At 44.5% G+C, this 18,790-nt stretch overlaps 1 protein-coding gene across 1 annotated transcript; it reads right to left on the reverse strand.

The window, feature by feature from the left end:
• Positions 1-1,628: 1,628 nt before the first annotated feature.
• sumo2b (small ubiquitin like modifier 2b) lies at positions 1,629-18,724 on the reverse strand. Its single transcript, XM_056288637.1, has 4 exons — positions 18,600-18,724; positions 10,070-10,201; positions 2,392-2,463; positions 1,629-2,139 (listed from the first exon to the last, which is right to left on the reverse strand). Exons 1-4 carry the CDS (start codon positions 18,618-18,620, stop codon positions 2,077-2,079), a joined length of 288 nt encoding a protein of 95 aa, XP_056144612.1. The 5' UTR covers positions 18,621-18,724; the 3' UTR covers positions 1,629-2,076.
• Between the last annotated feature and the right edge of the window lie 66 nt (positions 18,725-18,790).

The following is an 18,790-nucleotide window of genomic DNA, read 5'->3' on the forward strand; positions in this document are numbered from 1 at the left end:
AGAAAGGCTCCAGCATCCCTGACAGCAGGATGAGCGATGATGGATGGATGGGTGGATGGTTCAAAAGTTGACCGTTTACACTTGGGCTTTAAAAATGCGTTCTGGGCGATCGGATCACAAGTGGACAGCGGGACATATTTCCGTTTACACCCGTGTCCATCATGCGTCCTGCTGACCACTTATGATCAGATTTAATTATTCCGAAGATGTCGTTACTGTCTACGTCACTTCCGCCACAAGGTCGACGTTAAAACGCTTAAAACGTGAATCGTTTCCGGTGTTACACCAAAACCTGACCCCTCAGATTTGTGTGACCCTGCCCTTAAAATATTACTTCGACCCCCCCTCCCACCACACCAAATCCACGACAAAGGTTAACCGTCTCCAACAGAATGCCCAATCTTAACTTCTAATTTTATGCCTAAATTTAACCGCATCGATCTGACTGCCGTACCCCGTCTGAAACAGCTCGTTTTAAAAGCAGGGTCGCATAATCTGACCGACCAGACTCCAGTGTGACACCGGTGCTGTTGTGGCAGCGTGGCAGCCTCCTGGACCGATACTGGCGAGCCTTGTTTGGGCTTGATGTGTCATTATGAGTAGATCTTTGGGCTTGATGTGTCATTATGAGTAGATCTTTGGGCTTGATGTGTCATTATGAGTAGATCTTTGGGCTTGATGTGTCATTATAAGTAGATCTTTGGGCTTGATGTGTCATTATGAGTAGATCTCTGGGCTTGATGTGTCATTATGAGTAGATCTTTGGGCTTGATGTGTCATTATAAGTAGATCTTTGGGCTTGATGTGTCATTGTGAGTAGATCTTTGGGCTTGATGTGTCATTATGAGTAGATCTTTGGGCTTGATGTGTCATTATGAGTAGATCTCTGGGCTTGATGTGTCATTATGAGTAGATCTTTGGGCTTGATGTGTCATTATGAGTAGATCTTTGGGCTTGATGTGTCATTATGAGTAGATCTTTGGGTTTGATGTGTCGTCATAAGTAGATCTTTGGGCTTGATGTGTCATTGTGAGTAGATCTTTGGGCTTGATGCGTCATTATGAGTAGATCTTTGGGCTTGTGTCATTGTGAGTAGATCTTTGGGCTTGATGTGTCATTATGAGTAGATCTTTGGGCTTGATGTGTAATTGTGAGTAGATCTTTGGGCTTGATGTGTCGTTATGAGTAGATCTTTGGGCTTGATGTGTCATTATAAGTAGATCTTTGGGCTTGATGTGTCATTGTGAGTAGATCTTTGGGCTTGTTGCGTCATTATGAGTAGATCTTTGGGCTTGATGTGTCATTATGAGTAGATCTTTGGGCTTGATGTGTCGTTATAAGTAGATCTTTGGGCTTGATGTGTCATTATGAGTAGATCTTTGGGCTTGATGTGTCATTATAAGTAGATCTTTGGGCTTGATGCGTCATTGTGAGTAGATCTTTGGGCTTGTTGCGTCATTATGAGTAGATCTTTGGGCTTGTTGCGTCATTATGAGTAGACCTTAACAGTCTCTCGCAGTCATCTCCATGGAGGTCCCCCCCCCCCCCAATAAACACTGGGGATGATTGTTTTTCCCGTTACCTGCTGAATTCCAAACCAATTAACAAAATATTGGCAAAAACAGGAGTCTTGTTTACAAAATGTGGTCGGCTTTATTTTAGCTGTGTGAGAGCACACCACACCGCCTAAACCATGATCATTCTGACGAATGGTTGGAACTTAGAAAACAGACTATTTGGGGTGAAAGCGAACTACATCTCATTCTGTGAACAGACCTGATCATTGCAACCAAGGAACAAACCCTCTGAATCTGAATCAGGTCCTGTAACACTTGCCACAGCAGGGCATGGACAAACAGAGTTCCTATGACATAGCTTATGTACAAAAACAGGTAGATAACAAGAGAAAGAATGGAACAACACACTGTACAGCAGGAGTTACATATGGTTGAGAATGGCAAAAACTGTTTTATGGCCCTCTGTTGGGACAACAGGGCAAGTAGCAAAAAAGTAGTCTGATTGTGCTGGGGGCTCAGCAAGGACGGTCGGATGTGGCGGAAAGTGGTGGTCAGACAACTAAAAGAGGCCTCCGGTCTGTTGCTGGAATACATCAATTGTATCTTCATCTTCCATTTCCAACTGTGAAGAGGGGGGAAAAATAATTTATCCACAGGTCATATGATATTTATGGTAAGCCCTGACCAAAACCAGCTGTAAACCAATGTTCTGCATGAACTCCCCGTCACATTTCACCGCTTGCTAATCTGCTTTTCGGTACATGGAAGGCATGTGAATGTTTATTTCCAAAAATACTTTACTTATTAAAAAAAACAAAACAAAAAACACTTTGTTGAAGAAAACTCTGTCCTTTTCTGTTGATGTAACACTTACTTGTGCTGGTGTGTCCGTTTCATTTATTGGCTGTCCATCGAATCTGAACCTGATTTGCCTCATCGCCAATCCCTAGGCACACAAAGACAGAAACACTGATTATTGTTGTCCAGTCTACACAATATCCAAGTAGTCATGTCTCCCTCCTCTGCCTAGTGGTTTATTACAGATTGACTACACCGAGCAAGCAATGCTCATGATTACTTGGGGTACAGGGACAGGAGGTTGGCTGGAGCTGACTGGATGGGCTCTGGAACAGCAAAGAGACAAAGGACAACCAGGGAAATATAACTGGTGGGGAACCAATCAGGGAAATCGGGAACAGGTGAGCAAGGCAGAGCAGGAAGAGAAATGGTGAGACCGGTGAGCCTTCAAAATAAAACAGGAAACCCAGATAACATAACCATGACAGGGGGAAGGATGTGGGTTTGGTAAGACTTGGCCTGCTTCCATGATTTCAGTGGCTGTGACATACACTTGATGCATTAGTGACGTTCTACAATGAGATTAGGCCCAGGACAGCTTGGCTAGAAGAAAAAGAAGACCATAGAGACGCTGAAACACAGTAAATACTTGGTGTTCAGATGGGTTGCAGAACCTTTTATCTTGTATCATAAATATTTTTCTCTCAACTATAAAAGAAATTGGGAGTGAAAATGGCACCTTACCAACAGGGTTGAATGCTTATGCTACCCAGTTAATCTGTTCAATATGCGACGTGTGATGTAATTACGCAAAAAAGTTTGATGGAAAAAAGGTCCAGACATAAGGGAGACAGTTTAGAGTTAACAGGCATTAAAACCTTAGCAGCAGCAACTAGGATTGCCAGATAAGGCTGTCTTTAGCCAGGTTAGGTTTAGTGAGGAGGTAAACAGATAAATCAGAAACTTAAGTTTCACAGAGCGGCCCAGCAGTGCATAGGACTGCTGTCACAGGGATTTTCACGGAGGCGGTGCACAGAAAGCCAAAGAATATGGATTATAATGAAACACTTATTGAGTTAATTTGTGGGACAGCGGATTTACAGACCATAGAAATAGTCTAAGTAGCCTAATATTGGCTCTTGCCTTGAGTTTTGCATTGAATGCAATGGTTTTCACTGCACTGTTTTAAATATGAGCACGGTGACAAAAGTTTTGTTTTGCCCTGTTGGCAGTTCCAGACATAAGCAGTATTTGTGTGGTGGGATAAATACAGCACTTTCCTTAAGTCTCCTTACTGAAACTTGAAGCAACATTTGACTTAAATAAACTGCCACAGCAGCACTTTCCTTTCATTAGATATTCTCTTTCACCATTCCTTCCATTCATTACAAAATAAACTATGTGAAATAACTGAAAAATGAAAAGGACCATTCAATCAAGGAAAAAAAAACACTCAATGAGAGAAACTTTCAAAAGCAGAGAAATTAGTTCCTATTATTGTCTTTACAATGAGTTTATTATCAGTAGTAGAATTAAGTGAGCAATCTCTGCTGCCATAATTACAAATGCCCATCTAAAAAACAATTGTAACATGCCAAGTTCTAGAAAAGATAGTATTGCGGGTTCAAGGAAGTGGTTTGGGCAGAGATGGGTGTAAAGTGAAGCTTTAATAAATATATCTGTAACAAAAGATGTGCAGTGACCACAAGCTGCAGTCTTGCGCAGCAGGGCTGGAAATTGAGCCTGCCTGCTCACCCCAGGAGAGTAGTTTAGAGGATAGGCAGTTCAGAAAAGAAAGCACTAGCCCATATGGCAAGTGGCAAATAAAAAGTTTATCATGTGTAGTACATGTGGGTTGTAAAATAGGCCTTAAAGCTAGAGTGTGGGACTTTTACATATAAATGAATGTCCACGACATTCATGTCCTTGCCAAACGAGTTCATACAGTGAGGATCAAGCCTATCACCACCAGGTAAATCTCTCTGTATTTTGAAGTATACCGGAGTTTTAAATCTGGTGTCTGTGGTGACATTTCTGTGCTGCATTCCCGCGCTGGCATACTGGAGGTGATGCGTTGTGATGAGTTTTACTGCAAGCACAGGGTTCCCACTCTTTTCTGGAGATAATTTTCCTGAGATAATTTCCTAGAGATAATGTTCCCCTCTGTGGAATTCTGATTTAAAAGACGTGCAGTCTATGGCTATAATGTATCTATGAAATATCGCTTACATGCTTAGAAACTGACGAATTGATCACAGAATAATGCAAACATACCTGCAGATGTACAACACGTCACTTTATTAGTATAATAACCAAGTTACATGATGGTCTGGGCACCTCTCACCTCAGCCTTCTCTTTTCTCCCTTACTTTCTCTCCCGTCTCTTGCTCTAAAAAATAAAAATTAGGCCCAGTAAAAAATAAAGAGCCAGCAAAAGTATCTGGTACCTGCCTTACTAAAAAAATTATAACAAATAAATAACTAAATAGGAGGATCAGTGAACTATGCTGCATTGTGCTCCTGAGCCTTTTCCCTGTTCACTTGTACTGACACTTGTAACACTGTGCTTCCATGACTGCCACTCAGTGGCCGTTTGTGGCTCTTGGTTTGTTGGACAGCTACTTCCTTCTCCTGTGTCTTTTGAAGATGTCACCCTCATGAAATGTGTTATTCTTCCGTCATTGTTTAATTGTCCATCAACTTTGACATGGCCTTGCCCTCGTGCATGACTCTTAGTGCCGAGATGCCCATATTACCGACATCAAATATGCCCTATGCACAGCTCCTGATACTTCCCCCTAACCAGTCCCTGAACTAGGGTCTACTCTCCGCTCATTTTTGAACTTGCACTGTCTTGACATTCTGTCACTCACTCCTGTAATTAGAGGACAATATTTCAGTATATGGGCATAACCTTTATGTTTTATCACTACTTTTACTACCATCTCCTCTTACTGTTTTTTTTTAAATTATCATTTCTTGCCTTGTTTTAATATTGTCATTATATTTTTTGTAGCATTCCGTCATTGTATTTTATTTAGTTTCTTTTGGAAAGCCCTTTGTGCTCTGTGCTTGGCAAGTGCTATGTAAATATTGTATCATTATTATTATTATTAATTTATAACCTGAATACCTTTTTTCTTATGAATTATATTAGCCATTGCTGCCCAAACACCAATAACATGAACAGTAGCCTGCAATTTTGCCTACTGACAAATCTAGACTGAACTTTACATACCTAAATGTACGATTCAAAGTTGCCGTGGAGTTTGCCAGGATTATTAACTGCTAGGGATGTGAATGACGCGGGTTTTTGTTATCTGTTGTTTTGTTTCATTTGCAAATCACTCTGGGGGCAATTTAGACAGATGGCCAGCAAGGTAGATTAAATGTTCACCAGGTATAGTCTTGGAAATACTCCGCAAAGCTTACAAGGTAGATAGCTAGCTGCCGGTCGCGCAGATGCCTTGAGGCCTGTCAAGCCAGCAACAAGCAAGGTTTGAACGTCTGGTCAACTTTTCAAAAGAAAAGCTGTCTAGTCAAGCTCATAGGCACTGCTGAACCGAACCTTCTTGCGCTTTTATTTTAAAGGCAAAACCGCTAAAGATGAAGTGTTGCTGCCATGACAGAGATTGCCTCGAGGTCGAGGGAAGCCATGTTTCACACTCCTACACCAGTAGCTTTGTCACAGCCTGCCAAACACTGTAACCAGTGGCCCATAATGAACAAACAGGACAATCAATCCATCCATCCATCCATTATCTGAACTGCTTATCTTGCTCTCAGGGTCGCTGGAGCCTATCCCAGCAGTCATTGGGCAGCAGGCAGGGAGACACCCTGCACAGGCCGCCAGGCCATCACAGGGGCGACACACATTCAGACCTAGGGACAATTTAGTACGACCGATTCACCTGACCTGCATGTCTTTGGACTGTGGGAGGAAACCGGAGCGTCCGGAGGAAACTCACTCAGACACGGGGAGAACATGCAAACTCCACACAGAGGACGACCCCCACGGTTGGACTACCCGGGGGCTTGAACCCAGGACCTTCTTGCTGTGAGGCAACCGCGCTAACCACTGCGCCACCGTGCCACCCAAACAGGACAATCATTTAGCCCAAATAAGTTACACATAATAATAATAATAATAATAATAAAAACGATTTCTGATGATTACTTTTACTGTCAACATGGAGAACATCAGTCAACATGTTGTTGCGAATTCGGGGGGCAGCCGAGAACCGGGGCAGCTGGGAACCGCCGCAGCCGGGACATGAACCCGGGTCTCCCTAACCACGGGCAATTACGTTAACCAGTCGATTAAAGGGTCTGACCCGTTAGCCAAGGGCTAGTGAGTCTATTTATCCATGCATGTTACACTACCCCCCTCCTTCGGGAAGCGTGTCCCCGTCCCCACGCTTCAGCATATCGACTCCCTCATGCCTCTGGGCGCACGCGCTTCCGATGGCCTCACGGTCTCACTATCCCGCTTCTGACACCAACGTAGCGAATTTGGGGGGCAGCCGGGAACCGCCACAGCCGGGACGCGAACCCATGTCTCCCGCACCACGGGCGACGACATTGACCAGTTGACTAAAGGGTTGCTACATTGGTGTCCGACCCGTTAGCCAAGGGCTAGCGAGTCTATTTAGCCGTGCACATTACACTGTACGACCACAGAGTGTAATGACGATAAGTAGACTTGCTAGCCCTTGGCTAACGGGTCGGACCCTTTAGTTGACTGGTTAACTTTGTCGCCCGTGGTGCGGAAGACCTGGGTTCGCGTCCCAGCCGCGGCGGTTCCCGGGTTGCCCCCTGATTTCGCTACAATATTTTTTCACATCCCTTTTAACTGCCACTGCCACTTCTTATTACTTTATCTCACCATAATTTAGCCCCATTTAACCTCAACAATGCAGCGTGGCGTTTGAAGAGACAGCGTTAGCAAAGTAAAACGGTGCCGTTAGCCAGTATTTGGCCGGTGTTTGACTCACATACACAGCTGGAATCCCACTGATTGTTTTTACCCCGGCTTCCCATTCATTATTATCCAGCTCTCTCAACAACGTCCAACACATGTTTGAAACCACTGCTCCTAGAATCACAAAGCTTAAACCTTTGCAGGCAAAACAAGCTAGCAAGGAGAAAACTCACAAACTTGAACTTGATCTGTAGCATCGCTTCCATACAGTAGCTAGGGGCTTGCTGGAATCCATTGCCTCTCCTGGATAATTTCCCTCAAATGTGAAGTAGCTGATATTTCCTGTTTTCTTTGTCAATCAAACTCGGTCGCGGAGGCTTGGCAATCTGTAGGCTGCTTGCCATCTTTAGTTTAATAAGATGCATTAACCACGTGACAACAAGACCACATGGGGCGCCTGACGACTCCGAGAGCTCCACATGGGCTTGTGTGTGTGTGTGTGTGTGTGTGTGTGTGTGTGTGTCTCTCTCTCCCTCTTTCTCTCTCTCTCACACACACACACACACACACACACACACACACACACACACACAGAGTGCAGCAGGTGAGAAATATGGGAAATTTTGGTTTTGGGGAGCGCCGATAGATCGCCTAGTAGTTAATTCTAAGCTAAAGGAAAATACAAGAATGTTGAAATAATTTTCCAGGATAACAAGATTTTCCAGGACATTTTAGTGTTTCTCTCATTTTCCACGACTGGAAAATTGGTCAGCTATTTTCCAGGTTTTCCAGGACATGTGGGAACCCTGAAGCAGCAATAATTGCTTTGCCAGAGCTGAACTTCCGTGTGACGAAAGCATTCGCATGCCTCTGATTGGCTTGCCTTCAGGGCTTTCTGCCAGAAAGCTCCCAGGCTTGGAAGCTATGGCAGAAAAACCTAAGAAGCTATCCATCCATCCATTATCTGAACCGCTTATCCTGCTCTCAGGGTCATGGGGATGCTGGAGCCTATTCCAGCAGTCATTGGGTGGCAGATGGGGGAGACACCCTGGACAGGCCGCCAAGCCATCACAGGGCCGAGACACACACACACACACACACACCAAGTGACAATTTAGTACGGTCAACCTGATCTACATGTCTTTGGACTGTGGGAGGAAACCGGAGCCCCCTAGAGGAAACCCATGCGGACACGGAAAGAACATGCAAACTCCACACAGAGGACGACCTGGGATGACCCACCAAGGTCCGACTACCCCGGGGCTCGAACCCAGGACCTTCTTGCTGTGAGGCGACCGCGCTAACCACTGTGCCGCCCAACCTAAGAAGCATCCAAGAAAAGTTTCTGATGCTCCAAAGAAAGAAAAGAAACTCGCCATTCATAGGAAGGATTAAAGTAATAAATAAATATAAAAGAAAGCGATCAACTACAAGGACAAACATGGTTAACCGTTGGTGTAGCTTTTCCTCGTTGTAGAGCGCTTAAAGAAAAGAAGTAATTACTCTCGCTGCCAGAAGGGGGAGACAAAACGTCCGCACGGCAGGGTTAAGTATGAGTAAAAGGGGAAGTTCTGGCATATATCATGTGAGACTAAATATTTATCAGTTTAATTGATAGATATGAGGTTTGTTTAAATGTCACAATGGGATGGTGAGTACATAACTTCTTCCTCAAAATTTCCTGAAAATTTAACCAAAGGGATGTTTGAAGTCCAACGAGGCAACAAGGGCGATGCCATGATATTAAGTTTTTATTTATTTACACTATTTTTATTTCTATTCGTACTTATTTGGTCTTATTCATTTATTGTTTTTACCTCCTCTGTGCTGATGTCCTTTGGTCTTATTCTCATTTTTGCTTTGTCTGGTTTTACTTCTTTTGCAAAGCACTTGGTAGCATTGTTAATAAAGGTGCTATATAAAGTTTATTACTGTTATTCTTCCCCTTCCACTCAAGTCCCCTTGTGGTAGATGCTTAGTTTCCACATTTAGGAGCAGAGTTTGAGCTTCCTGGCGCAAATAAGATCACTGAATTGAAACCGTTGTTCTTTCTGCTTTGAAATGTAACTTCTGACTGCTAACAAACTTACTAACTACACTGCAATTCTGTTTGTTACCCTTGTATTGATTTATTGCCATTTATTTAACTCTATTTTATACATCATTGTATTTATTTTTTCTACTTCATTATTTACTCCATAGCATGTTAATTACCCTGTATTTTAACTTTCAGCTACGATACATTGTTGTTTTTATTGTTAGCTGTTTTGTTTGCAAGCACTGTTTTACAAAGGAGGATACCTCCTCAATGGTCTTTTGAGGAAAGCTAAAGGTTGAATGAATGAACAGAGCAAAATTATTACCATCCCCAAAATACAGATAGGCAAGTACGCTGCATGTTAATTATGGACCCAAAAACAAATTATCCCCAAAAAACAAAAAAAACAAACTCTGAATCCCCCAATTGGTCAAAACTTGATTCCAAATATTATCAGGGCCCAGGTCTGAAGCTGGTGAATTACCATAGTAAAAGTCAGTTTCTTAGCTGTTGGCTCTTCCCAGTTGGAAAGGAACAGCAGTCACTCCTACTCTTGTTTAGCCAGATGTACAACCTGCCTTGTAAACAAAATAATTCCGGTTGCAGTGTTATATAACGAGTTTTAGACAACATCTGTGGTTCCTGGGGGCACGGTGGGTAACGCAGGTACAGCATAAGTATCGTGCAATTTCAAGTATTTTACTACTTACCACCACCTTTACTCATTGTTAACATGAGAGATATGAGGCGTTGTCTATTCAGACTGAACGCTCTGGATCTTTGCCCTGTGCCCACCTGTCTCTCGCAGTAGGCCTTCATGAGTTTGCTGAGCGGCGTGTGTCTTTTGATCTTGAACTGGACTACAGATCCGTCCTGACCTGCTACCTTCAGGTTTATGTGTTCGTTGTTTTCCGTTTTCACTCCTTCCTGGGGGGATATGTTCAGGAGAGCACACAGGAAATCAAGATACATCATTTGACATCATAATTTGATATTTAAAGCTGCAACAAGGAGTTTTGCCCTGCTTACCAGTCCCAATTTAATCTTTTTTCAAACGGGTTGATTTGTTCGAGTCAACTGAGCTAGATGTCGTGGACGCTGATGGCTGTAAATTGAACTTTCGTTTTCTATTGTCAAAGCATGAGTGGTGTAAGGGGAAAGGACTAGAAAAGTTCTCAACTTTTTCTTACCCCTTTCGAACATGACCGGTATTATCCGAGTAGCGTATTTGTCTGTCACTTACATGTCGCCGACGATTTTGTTTATTCGTTTCTATGTCTTTTTAACATGTTCAATGAAATTGATTGATTGATTTATTGAATTTTGATGCCTCTATGTGACCCACATAATCAAATGAGACCATCAGCGAGATTTGATATAATTATACAATGATTCCACATTGTTCCAAATGCTTGTCTCCAGGCCGGAGACCCCCACAAAAATCTGACAAAACAATTTGCGACAAACAGGATGCATAGAAACAACTAGAGATACATATACAACTACATCTCCCACTCTTCTCCTCCAAAATAAATGCACAATTTACCAGATGGAGAATGTACATCTTTTTCGACGACCAAGTCGTCCTTCTGTGAAACACTGCCGCTTTTGTCCAGAGGTTACAAAAACTTAACGGAGGTTATGCAAACTGAGCAAAAATCCCAAACTCCTTGTGGCAGCTTTGATTCAAGTAGTCTGGTTTATTTACAAACAGGCAGTTCAAGTCAACTGTCATGCAGTTATTGTAGAGTTGTATTATAAACAGGGAGGTACGACACGGACACTGTACATGGATGTAGAACCTGAGCAAACAACTTGTTTTCCTATGGAGCCCTTTTACATCAAGTGCAATTTGTTTTGGGAAAAATATCTTTAAAACCCGTTATATTGCTAAAATGATTAGAATCAGACATGACATGACATGACATGACATAACAACACTCAGCCTTATGCTGGTGTCTTTTTGACACACGACCCCAAGACCAAATAAAGAGTAATGAGTAAAATTGGTAAATGTGTTTTCAAAATGTGTAAAACCTCCTGGCTGACTTGGACTTAGCCTGGGTGAGAGAGGTGTGACTGACCAGGGTGAGTTACCTAGATGCAAGTATACGTCATACACTGTCAACCCATCTTACATTGTGAAAACTGAGCTCGCGAGATTTAGGAAAGCTTCATGAGGATTTATTAGCCAACACTGTCGATGAAAACGTTCCGCTGGCACAGCATCTCCCTTAAGTCAACTCCGTCGCTTTTGGCCTTCCAGCACACCAAAATACTTGGCACACAGCTTCTAAACAAGTATCCAGGAAGTGTGGCGAGCACAACTGGGAACTCTTCACAGGACTTCAGTCCACCCTTTACTTTCGAGCTCCCGTGTGTGCAGACTTGGTAGTTTATTCGCAGCAACTTTGATCAAATTGTACTTCTCTTGGTGAGAAAATGCATTTAAAGGAATAAATGCTATTAACTGCTATTAATCAATTTTGATCAAGTTACCAATCATACACCATCAGTTAGACTGGTGAAATAACACATGGGGCAGGTGGGAAGGCTTTTGTTTTGAGCTCCCATGTTTGCAGAATTGTAGACTAGGTCGTTTTTAAATTACTGCAACTTTGATCAAATTGTACTACTCTTGGCAAGAAAATACATTTAAAGCAATAAAAGCTATTCTCATCCCATCATCAGCCGCTGCTCTGGGGTCAGGTCACGGTGGCAGCAAGCCAAGTAGCGCACTCCAGACATTCCTTTCCCCAGCAACACCCTCCAGCTTCTCCTGGGGGATCCCAAGGCGTTCCCAGGCCAGATTGGACATGTAGTCCCTCCAGCGAGTTCTGGGTCTACCCCGGGGTCTCCTTCCAGTTAGACATGCTGGGAAAACCTCTAAAGGAAGGCGCCTAGGAGCATCCTAATCAGATGCCCGAACCACCTCAACTAGCTCCTTTCGACACAAAGGAGCAGTGGTTCTACTCCGAGCTCCCTGCGGATGCTCGAGCTCCTCACCCTATCTCTAAGGCTGAGCCCAGACACTCTACGGAGGAAACTCATTTCAGCCACTTGTATCCACGATCTCACCCTTTCAGTCACTACTCAAAGCTCATGACCATAGGTGAAGGTTGGTACGAAGACTGACTGGTAAATTGAGAGCGTTGCCTTCCAGCTCATCTCCCTGTTCACCACAACGGTCTGGTACAATGTCTGCATTACTGCTAATGCTGCACCAATCCACCTGTCAATCTCCCACTCTATCCTACCCTCCCTCGTGAACAAGACACCATGATAATTGAACTCCTTCACTTGAGGCAACAACTCATCCCCAACCCGGAGGGAGCAATCCACCATTTTCTGACAATTCTAAACTATTCACTGCTATTAATCAATTTTGACAAAGTTACTTACCAGCTGTACACATTCAGTTGGATTGGTGAAATAACACATGGAACAGGTGGGAAAGCTTTACTTTTGAGCTCCCCTATCTGTGCAAACTTGGGCCATTTGCCCTGTGCTGCGGTCATAACAACCTGGAGCTGAATACAAACTGTTGAGATGACCGTGGACTTCAGGAGCCCCCCCCCCCCCCCCCAACAACCCCCCACACACACACACACTATACTCAACAGCACTGTGTCTGCTTTGGATATCTTCAAGTTTCTGGGATCCGCAATCTCCCAGGACCTAAGCTGGGCATCCAACACAGACAAAATCATCAAAAAGGTCCAGCAGAGGATTTACTTTCTCCATCAGCTCAGGAAGTTCAACCTGCCTCAAGAACTGCTGATTCAGTTCTACTCTGCAATAATCCAGTCTGTTCTCTGCACATCCATCAATGTCTGGTTTGGCTCGGCCACCAAACAGGTTAAGAATGGACTACAATGGACAGTCGGGACTGCAAAGAAAATCATTGGTGCCAACCTGCCTCCCATTCAGGACTTCTCCAGAGTCAGGAAAGGGGCAGGCAACATCACTGCAGATCCATCACACCCTGGTCACAACCTGTTCTAACTCCTTCCTTCTGGTAAGGCGCTAGAGCACTGTAGGCCAAAACAACCAGACACAAGAACAGTTTCTTCCTGCAGGCTGTCGCTCTGATGAACACTTAACATTGCCATAACAAATCTAAGCACGTATATACGGTATATTGTATGTATACATGCATATTCTGTCATGTCCCTCTAACTCATGTTTAAAAGTAGCATACCAAAATAGTATTTATTCCAGCATCTTTGCACTCTACACCATTGCACTAGTGCCTTCCTGTTTCACTTGTATATAATCATTCCTTATATATATATATATATATATATATATAGCGCTTTTTTTCTGAAACCGTCAATGGTGTTGACAGAAGTGCTCAAATAATGAGGACAGGAATATCAATACAGATGCAGGGGAAAAAAACATTTAATACATAGCAGTACACGCTTGTTTCGTGCGTTGCGCACTCATCAGCTGCTAATGTGCGATGCACGAAACAAGCTTGTACTGCTATGTATTAAAAGTTTTTTTCCTGCATCTGTATTGATATATATATATATATAATCCAGTGAGTCAAGTAAATTCTTTATGAGACCAGTCACGTAAAACTGTCTCATAAAGAATTTACTTGACTCACTTGATTATTTTGCTCCTTATTTGTTGAGCACTATCCCTAATGTTGAGTGTTTCTTTTTAAAAAGTTATATATATATATATATATAAAGTCACACACACACACACACACACACACATATATATGTGTGTATGTGTGTGTGTAAACGTCTCTCTCTCTCTGTATATATATTCCTGAAGATTGTTGTGTTGTTATTCCATGTATGTGCAAACATACCTGGCCAAATAAAGATTATTCTGATTTCTCAGGCATTTCCGGTTTTTTTTCCCAGAGAAAAGCCGTAAGACGCGAGACCATGCTGCTGACCTGAGCCATTCCTGCATGTATACCCGACCGCTGCACAAACAAGCATTTTGTTGTCTCACTCGTCACACAGCCTTCTTGAAAATGTTCTCTGTATAGTAATGTCTGTTTGAGACTAACATTGTCCTTTAGCACAAGAAAAGGTAGAAAAAAGATGATTGGTCCAATGGGTTTTGATACCAATGCTCCAAGTGTTACTCACCATAACGTTCATTGGGGAGCTCATGTTAAAATAGTTTCAATGGAGACGTACGTATATAGAAGGCCATGGTAATACAAATGTCTTTACACATATCTAAAGCCTTCACTTTGTGTATAGATTAACTTTAGATATAATTTAGTATTTACGACAGTAAATATCTTATGTTGAAGCAGTTATGTACATTGTTTCAAAAGTCCATTGTCTTGGCTCTGTCATAATACAAGTCATGCTGAGACTGGCTGCATATTTTAATATTCAGGCCTCACAACCAGTGACTACTAAACTGAAATGTATCTAAAAATATTCTAGTTTTTTGTGATAAACAATTTTAGCCGTCTGCTAAGACATTCTCAATTACATCCCCATCCATGAAAGGGAGCGGCCTTTTCACGGGTATAAATGCTGGAATTTACACACAAGAATATTACTTTATTATTGCACCCAAGGGAAAATTCATTAAAAAACAAAAAACACTTAGGGACTCAAACCCAGGTCGCCAGCATGAGAGGCACGGTTTCTCAAAATAGACCCCTGGTCTCTGGGCCCTTGCATAGGGGGCACCTAACGGCTGCCGGATTTATTGAGCTCATGATGGGGCTCCCATCATCTGACACAGACCCCTGTATGAAGAACAAAGGGGATTGTAAGAGATACATCGAGATATGGGTCAGCATCTCGCACATCAGCAACAATATGGAAACCCACTGAGTTTTCTAGCTTTTCGCCAGTCAAAACGGACCGAGTGTCCAAAAAATGTGTATCTTTGCACTTGACATCTGCACATGAAATGACATCTTGAGATATGACCTGCAAAGACGTTATTTGTAAAGACATGTTTTATCAACTTGAGCTTCCCTGTTTAATTGGCCAATGATAAGGGAATTGTTTAAAAACTGAGACATGAGCTCTTTATTTTCAGTCCTTTACATGTTAATCTAGATCACCCTGTTTACACTTGGTTTTAAAATGCGTTTTGGGCGATCGGATCACAAACAGACAGTGAGACACGTCGCTGTGTCTGTCACGCGTCTCCAAACGCGCCCTGCTGACCCACGTGCTGACCACTTGTGATCAGATTTCGTTACTGTCTGCGTCACTTCCGCTACAAGGTCAAAGTGCCTCAGTCAAGCGCCAGATTTGCCGAATAGCTGTGAGAACAATAGCTGATGTTTGAAGAGGTTTCAAGTACTAATACACATGTACGGACTGCTGAGACTGACAGGACTGATTCTTCTGCCCACGTGGAGGTCAGGCGTCTCGTTTCACCTGTACTCCAACCACCTACACTCTCCTCCATCTCCATTTATTCTGAAATTGGCGCGCGGTTACCAAAACCACCACCACATCCTGCGTTGATGACGTAACTTCCTGTTACGTCCTTGTCGGGGACGCATCAGGACGCATCAGCGTTTACACTACAAACGATATGTGGGTCAAATGCGTGCCGGACCACCTCGGCAAGTGGTTTGCGTAACCGGTTCACTGAACGTTTCGGTGGTCGTTTACACTTGTATTCAGCGCCGTCCACTTGTGAGCCGATCACAAAAAAACGCATTTTAAAGCCAAGTGTAAACGGGGCGTATCGCAGCCATACCGCTCCTTCTTTCTTTACAGATCAAGACGCTTCTCAGTTTGCAGCTTCGCACGACCCAACACACCAAGCTGCATCCTGCCACCGCGATGAATTAACCAAGTCAACTTGCAGCGACCGCGATGAATTAACCAAGTCAACTTGCAGCGACCGCGATGAATGAACCAAGTCAACCTGCAGCGACCGCGATGAATTAACCAAGTCAACTTGCAGCGACCACGATGAATTAACCAAGTCAACTTGCAGCGACCGCGATGAATTAACCAAGTCAACTTGCAGCGACCACGATGAATTAACCAAGTCAACTTGCAGCGACCGCGATGAAGTAACCAAGTCAACTTGCAGCGACCGCGATGAATTAACCAAGTCAACCTGCAGCGACCGCGATGAAGTAACCAAGTCAACTTGCAGCGACCACGATGAATTAACCAAGTCAACCTGCAGCGTCCGCGATGAAGTAACCAAGTCAACTTGCAGCGACCGCGATGAAGTAACCAAGTCAACTTGCAGCGACCGCGATGAATTAACCAAGTCAACCTGCAGCGACCGCAATGAAGTAACCAAGTCAACCTGCAGCGACCACGATGAATTAACCAAGTCAACCTGCAGCGTCCGCGATGAATTAACCAAGTCGACTTACACCGTCCGCAATGAAGTAACCAAGTCGACTTGCAGCGACCGCGATGAAGTAACCAAGTCAACTTGCAGCGACCGCGATGAATTAACCAAGTCGACTTGCAGCGACCGCGATGACTTAACCAAGTCAACTTGCAGCGACCGCGATGAATTAACCAAGTCAACTTGCAGCGACCACGATGAAGTAACCAAGTCAACTTGCAGCGACCACGATGAATTAACCAAGTCAACTTGCAGCGACCGCGATGAATTAACCAAGTCAACTTGCAGCGACCGCGATGAAGTAACCAAGTCAACTTGCAGCGACCGCGATGAAGTAACCAAGTCAACCTGCAGCGTCCGCGATGAATTAACCAAGTCAACTTGCAGCGACCGCGATGAAGTAACCAAGTCAACTTGCAGCGACCGCGATGAATTAACCAAGTCAACTTGCAGCGACCGCGATGAATTAACCAAGTCAACTTGCAGCGACCGCGATGAAGTAACCAAGTCAACCCGCAGCGTCCGCGATGAATTAACCAAGTCAACTTGCAGCGACCGCAATGAAGTAACCAAGTCGACTAGCAGCGTCCGCGATGAATTAACCAAGTCAACCTGCAGCGACCGCGATGAATTAACCAAGTCAACTTGCAGCGACCACGATGAATTAACCAAGTCGACTTGCAGCGACCGCGATGAAGTAACCAAGTCAACTTGCAGCGACCGCAATGAAGTAACCAAGTCAACTTGCAGCGATCGCGATGAAGTAACCAAGTCGACTTGCAGCGACCGCAATGAAGTAACCAAGTCAACCTGCAGCGTCCGCGATGAATTAACCAAGTCAACTTGCAGCGTCCGCGATGAATTAACCAAGTCGACTTGCAGCGTCCGCGATGAAGTAACCAAGTCAACTTGCAGCGACCGCAATGAAGTAACCAAGTCGACTTGCAGCGACCGCGACGAAGTAACCAAGTCGACTTGCAGCGACCGCAATGAAGTAACCAAGTCAACCTGCAGCGACCACGATGAATTAACCAAGTCAACTTGCAGCGACCACGATGAATTAACCAAGTCGACTTGCAGCGACCGCGATGAATTAACCAAGTCGACTTGCAGCGACCACGATGAATTAACCAAGTCAACATGCAGCGACCGCGATGAATTAACCAAGTCGACTTGCAGCGACCGCGATGAAGTAACCAAGTTAACTTGCAGCGACCGCGATGAATTAACCAAGTCAACTTGCAGCGACCGCGATGAATTAACCAAGTCAACTTGCAGCGACCACGATGGATTAACCAAGTCAACCTGCAGCGACCACGATGAAGTAACCAAGTCAACTTGCAGCGACCGCGATGAATTAACCAAGTCAACTTGCAGCGACCGCAATGGATTAACCAAGTCAACCTGCAGCGACCACGATGAAGTAACCAAGTCAACTTGCAGCGACCGCGATGAAGTAACCAAGTCGACTTGCAGCGACCGCAATGAATTAACCAAGTCAACCTGCAGCGACCGCAATGAATTAACCAAGTCGACTTGCAGCGACCGCGATGAAGTAACCAAGTCGACTTGCAGCGACCGCAACGAATTAACCAAGTCAACCTGCACCGACCGCAATGAATTAACCAAGTCAACCTGCAGCGACCGCGTCCGACCCGACGAAAAGGAGTCATTCGGGTCGGCGAACCTCTCGCCAACAAACACACGGGTGGAAAACGCGCACAACACAAGTTCGAGCGCTCTCCGGCACGCAGCCGTGGCAGAGGACGACGCCAGCTAGCGGCGCATCTGGTTGGCTGTCCCCGCATTCAAGCACGCAGCGCTCTACGCGCCTACGGAAGCGCGTTCACAAGTCTTCCGGTGTACCCAAGTAGTAGTTGTTGTTTTGTTCTTCTTGCGCACAAGCGAGCGGACCGCCGGAGAAGACCAGAACCCGGAGCGCTACGTTCAGCGCGGCTCCGCGGCTAAACAGGGGGGTGAATTGTTGAGGGGCGCTCACCTTCGGCTTCTCGTCTGCCATGGTTACTCTTCCCGCGCTCCTTCGAGCTCTCACACAAAGAACGCGCGCACGTACTCGTGCGTTTTAAAGATGTGGTCAACGTGCGCGATCCCGTTCCGTCGCGCGTCCGCCGCGGTCGCCTCTGAATGGCCAACAGTAGTCACGAGGGGGAAAGCGCGCTCTGGACACGG

Source organism: Lampris incognitus, chromosome 10 (assembly GCF_029633865.1).
Source record: "Lampris incognitus isolate fLamInc1 chromosome 10, fLamInc1.hap2, whole genome shotgun sequence".
Classification (NCBI taxonomy): Eukaryota; Metazoa; Chordata; class Actinopteri; order Lampriformes; family Lampridae; genus Lampris; species Lampris incognitus.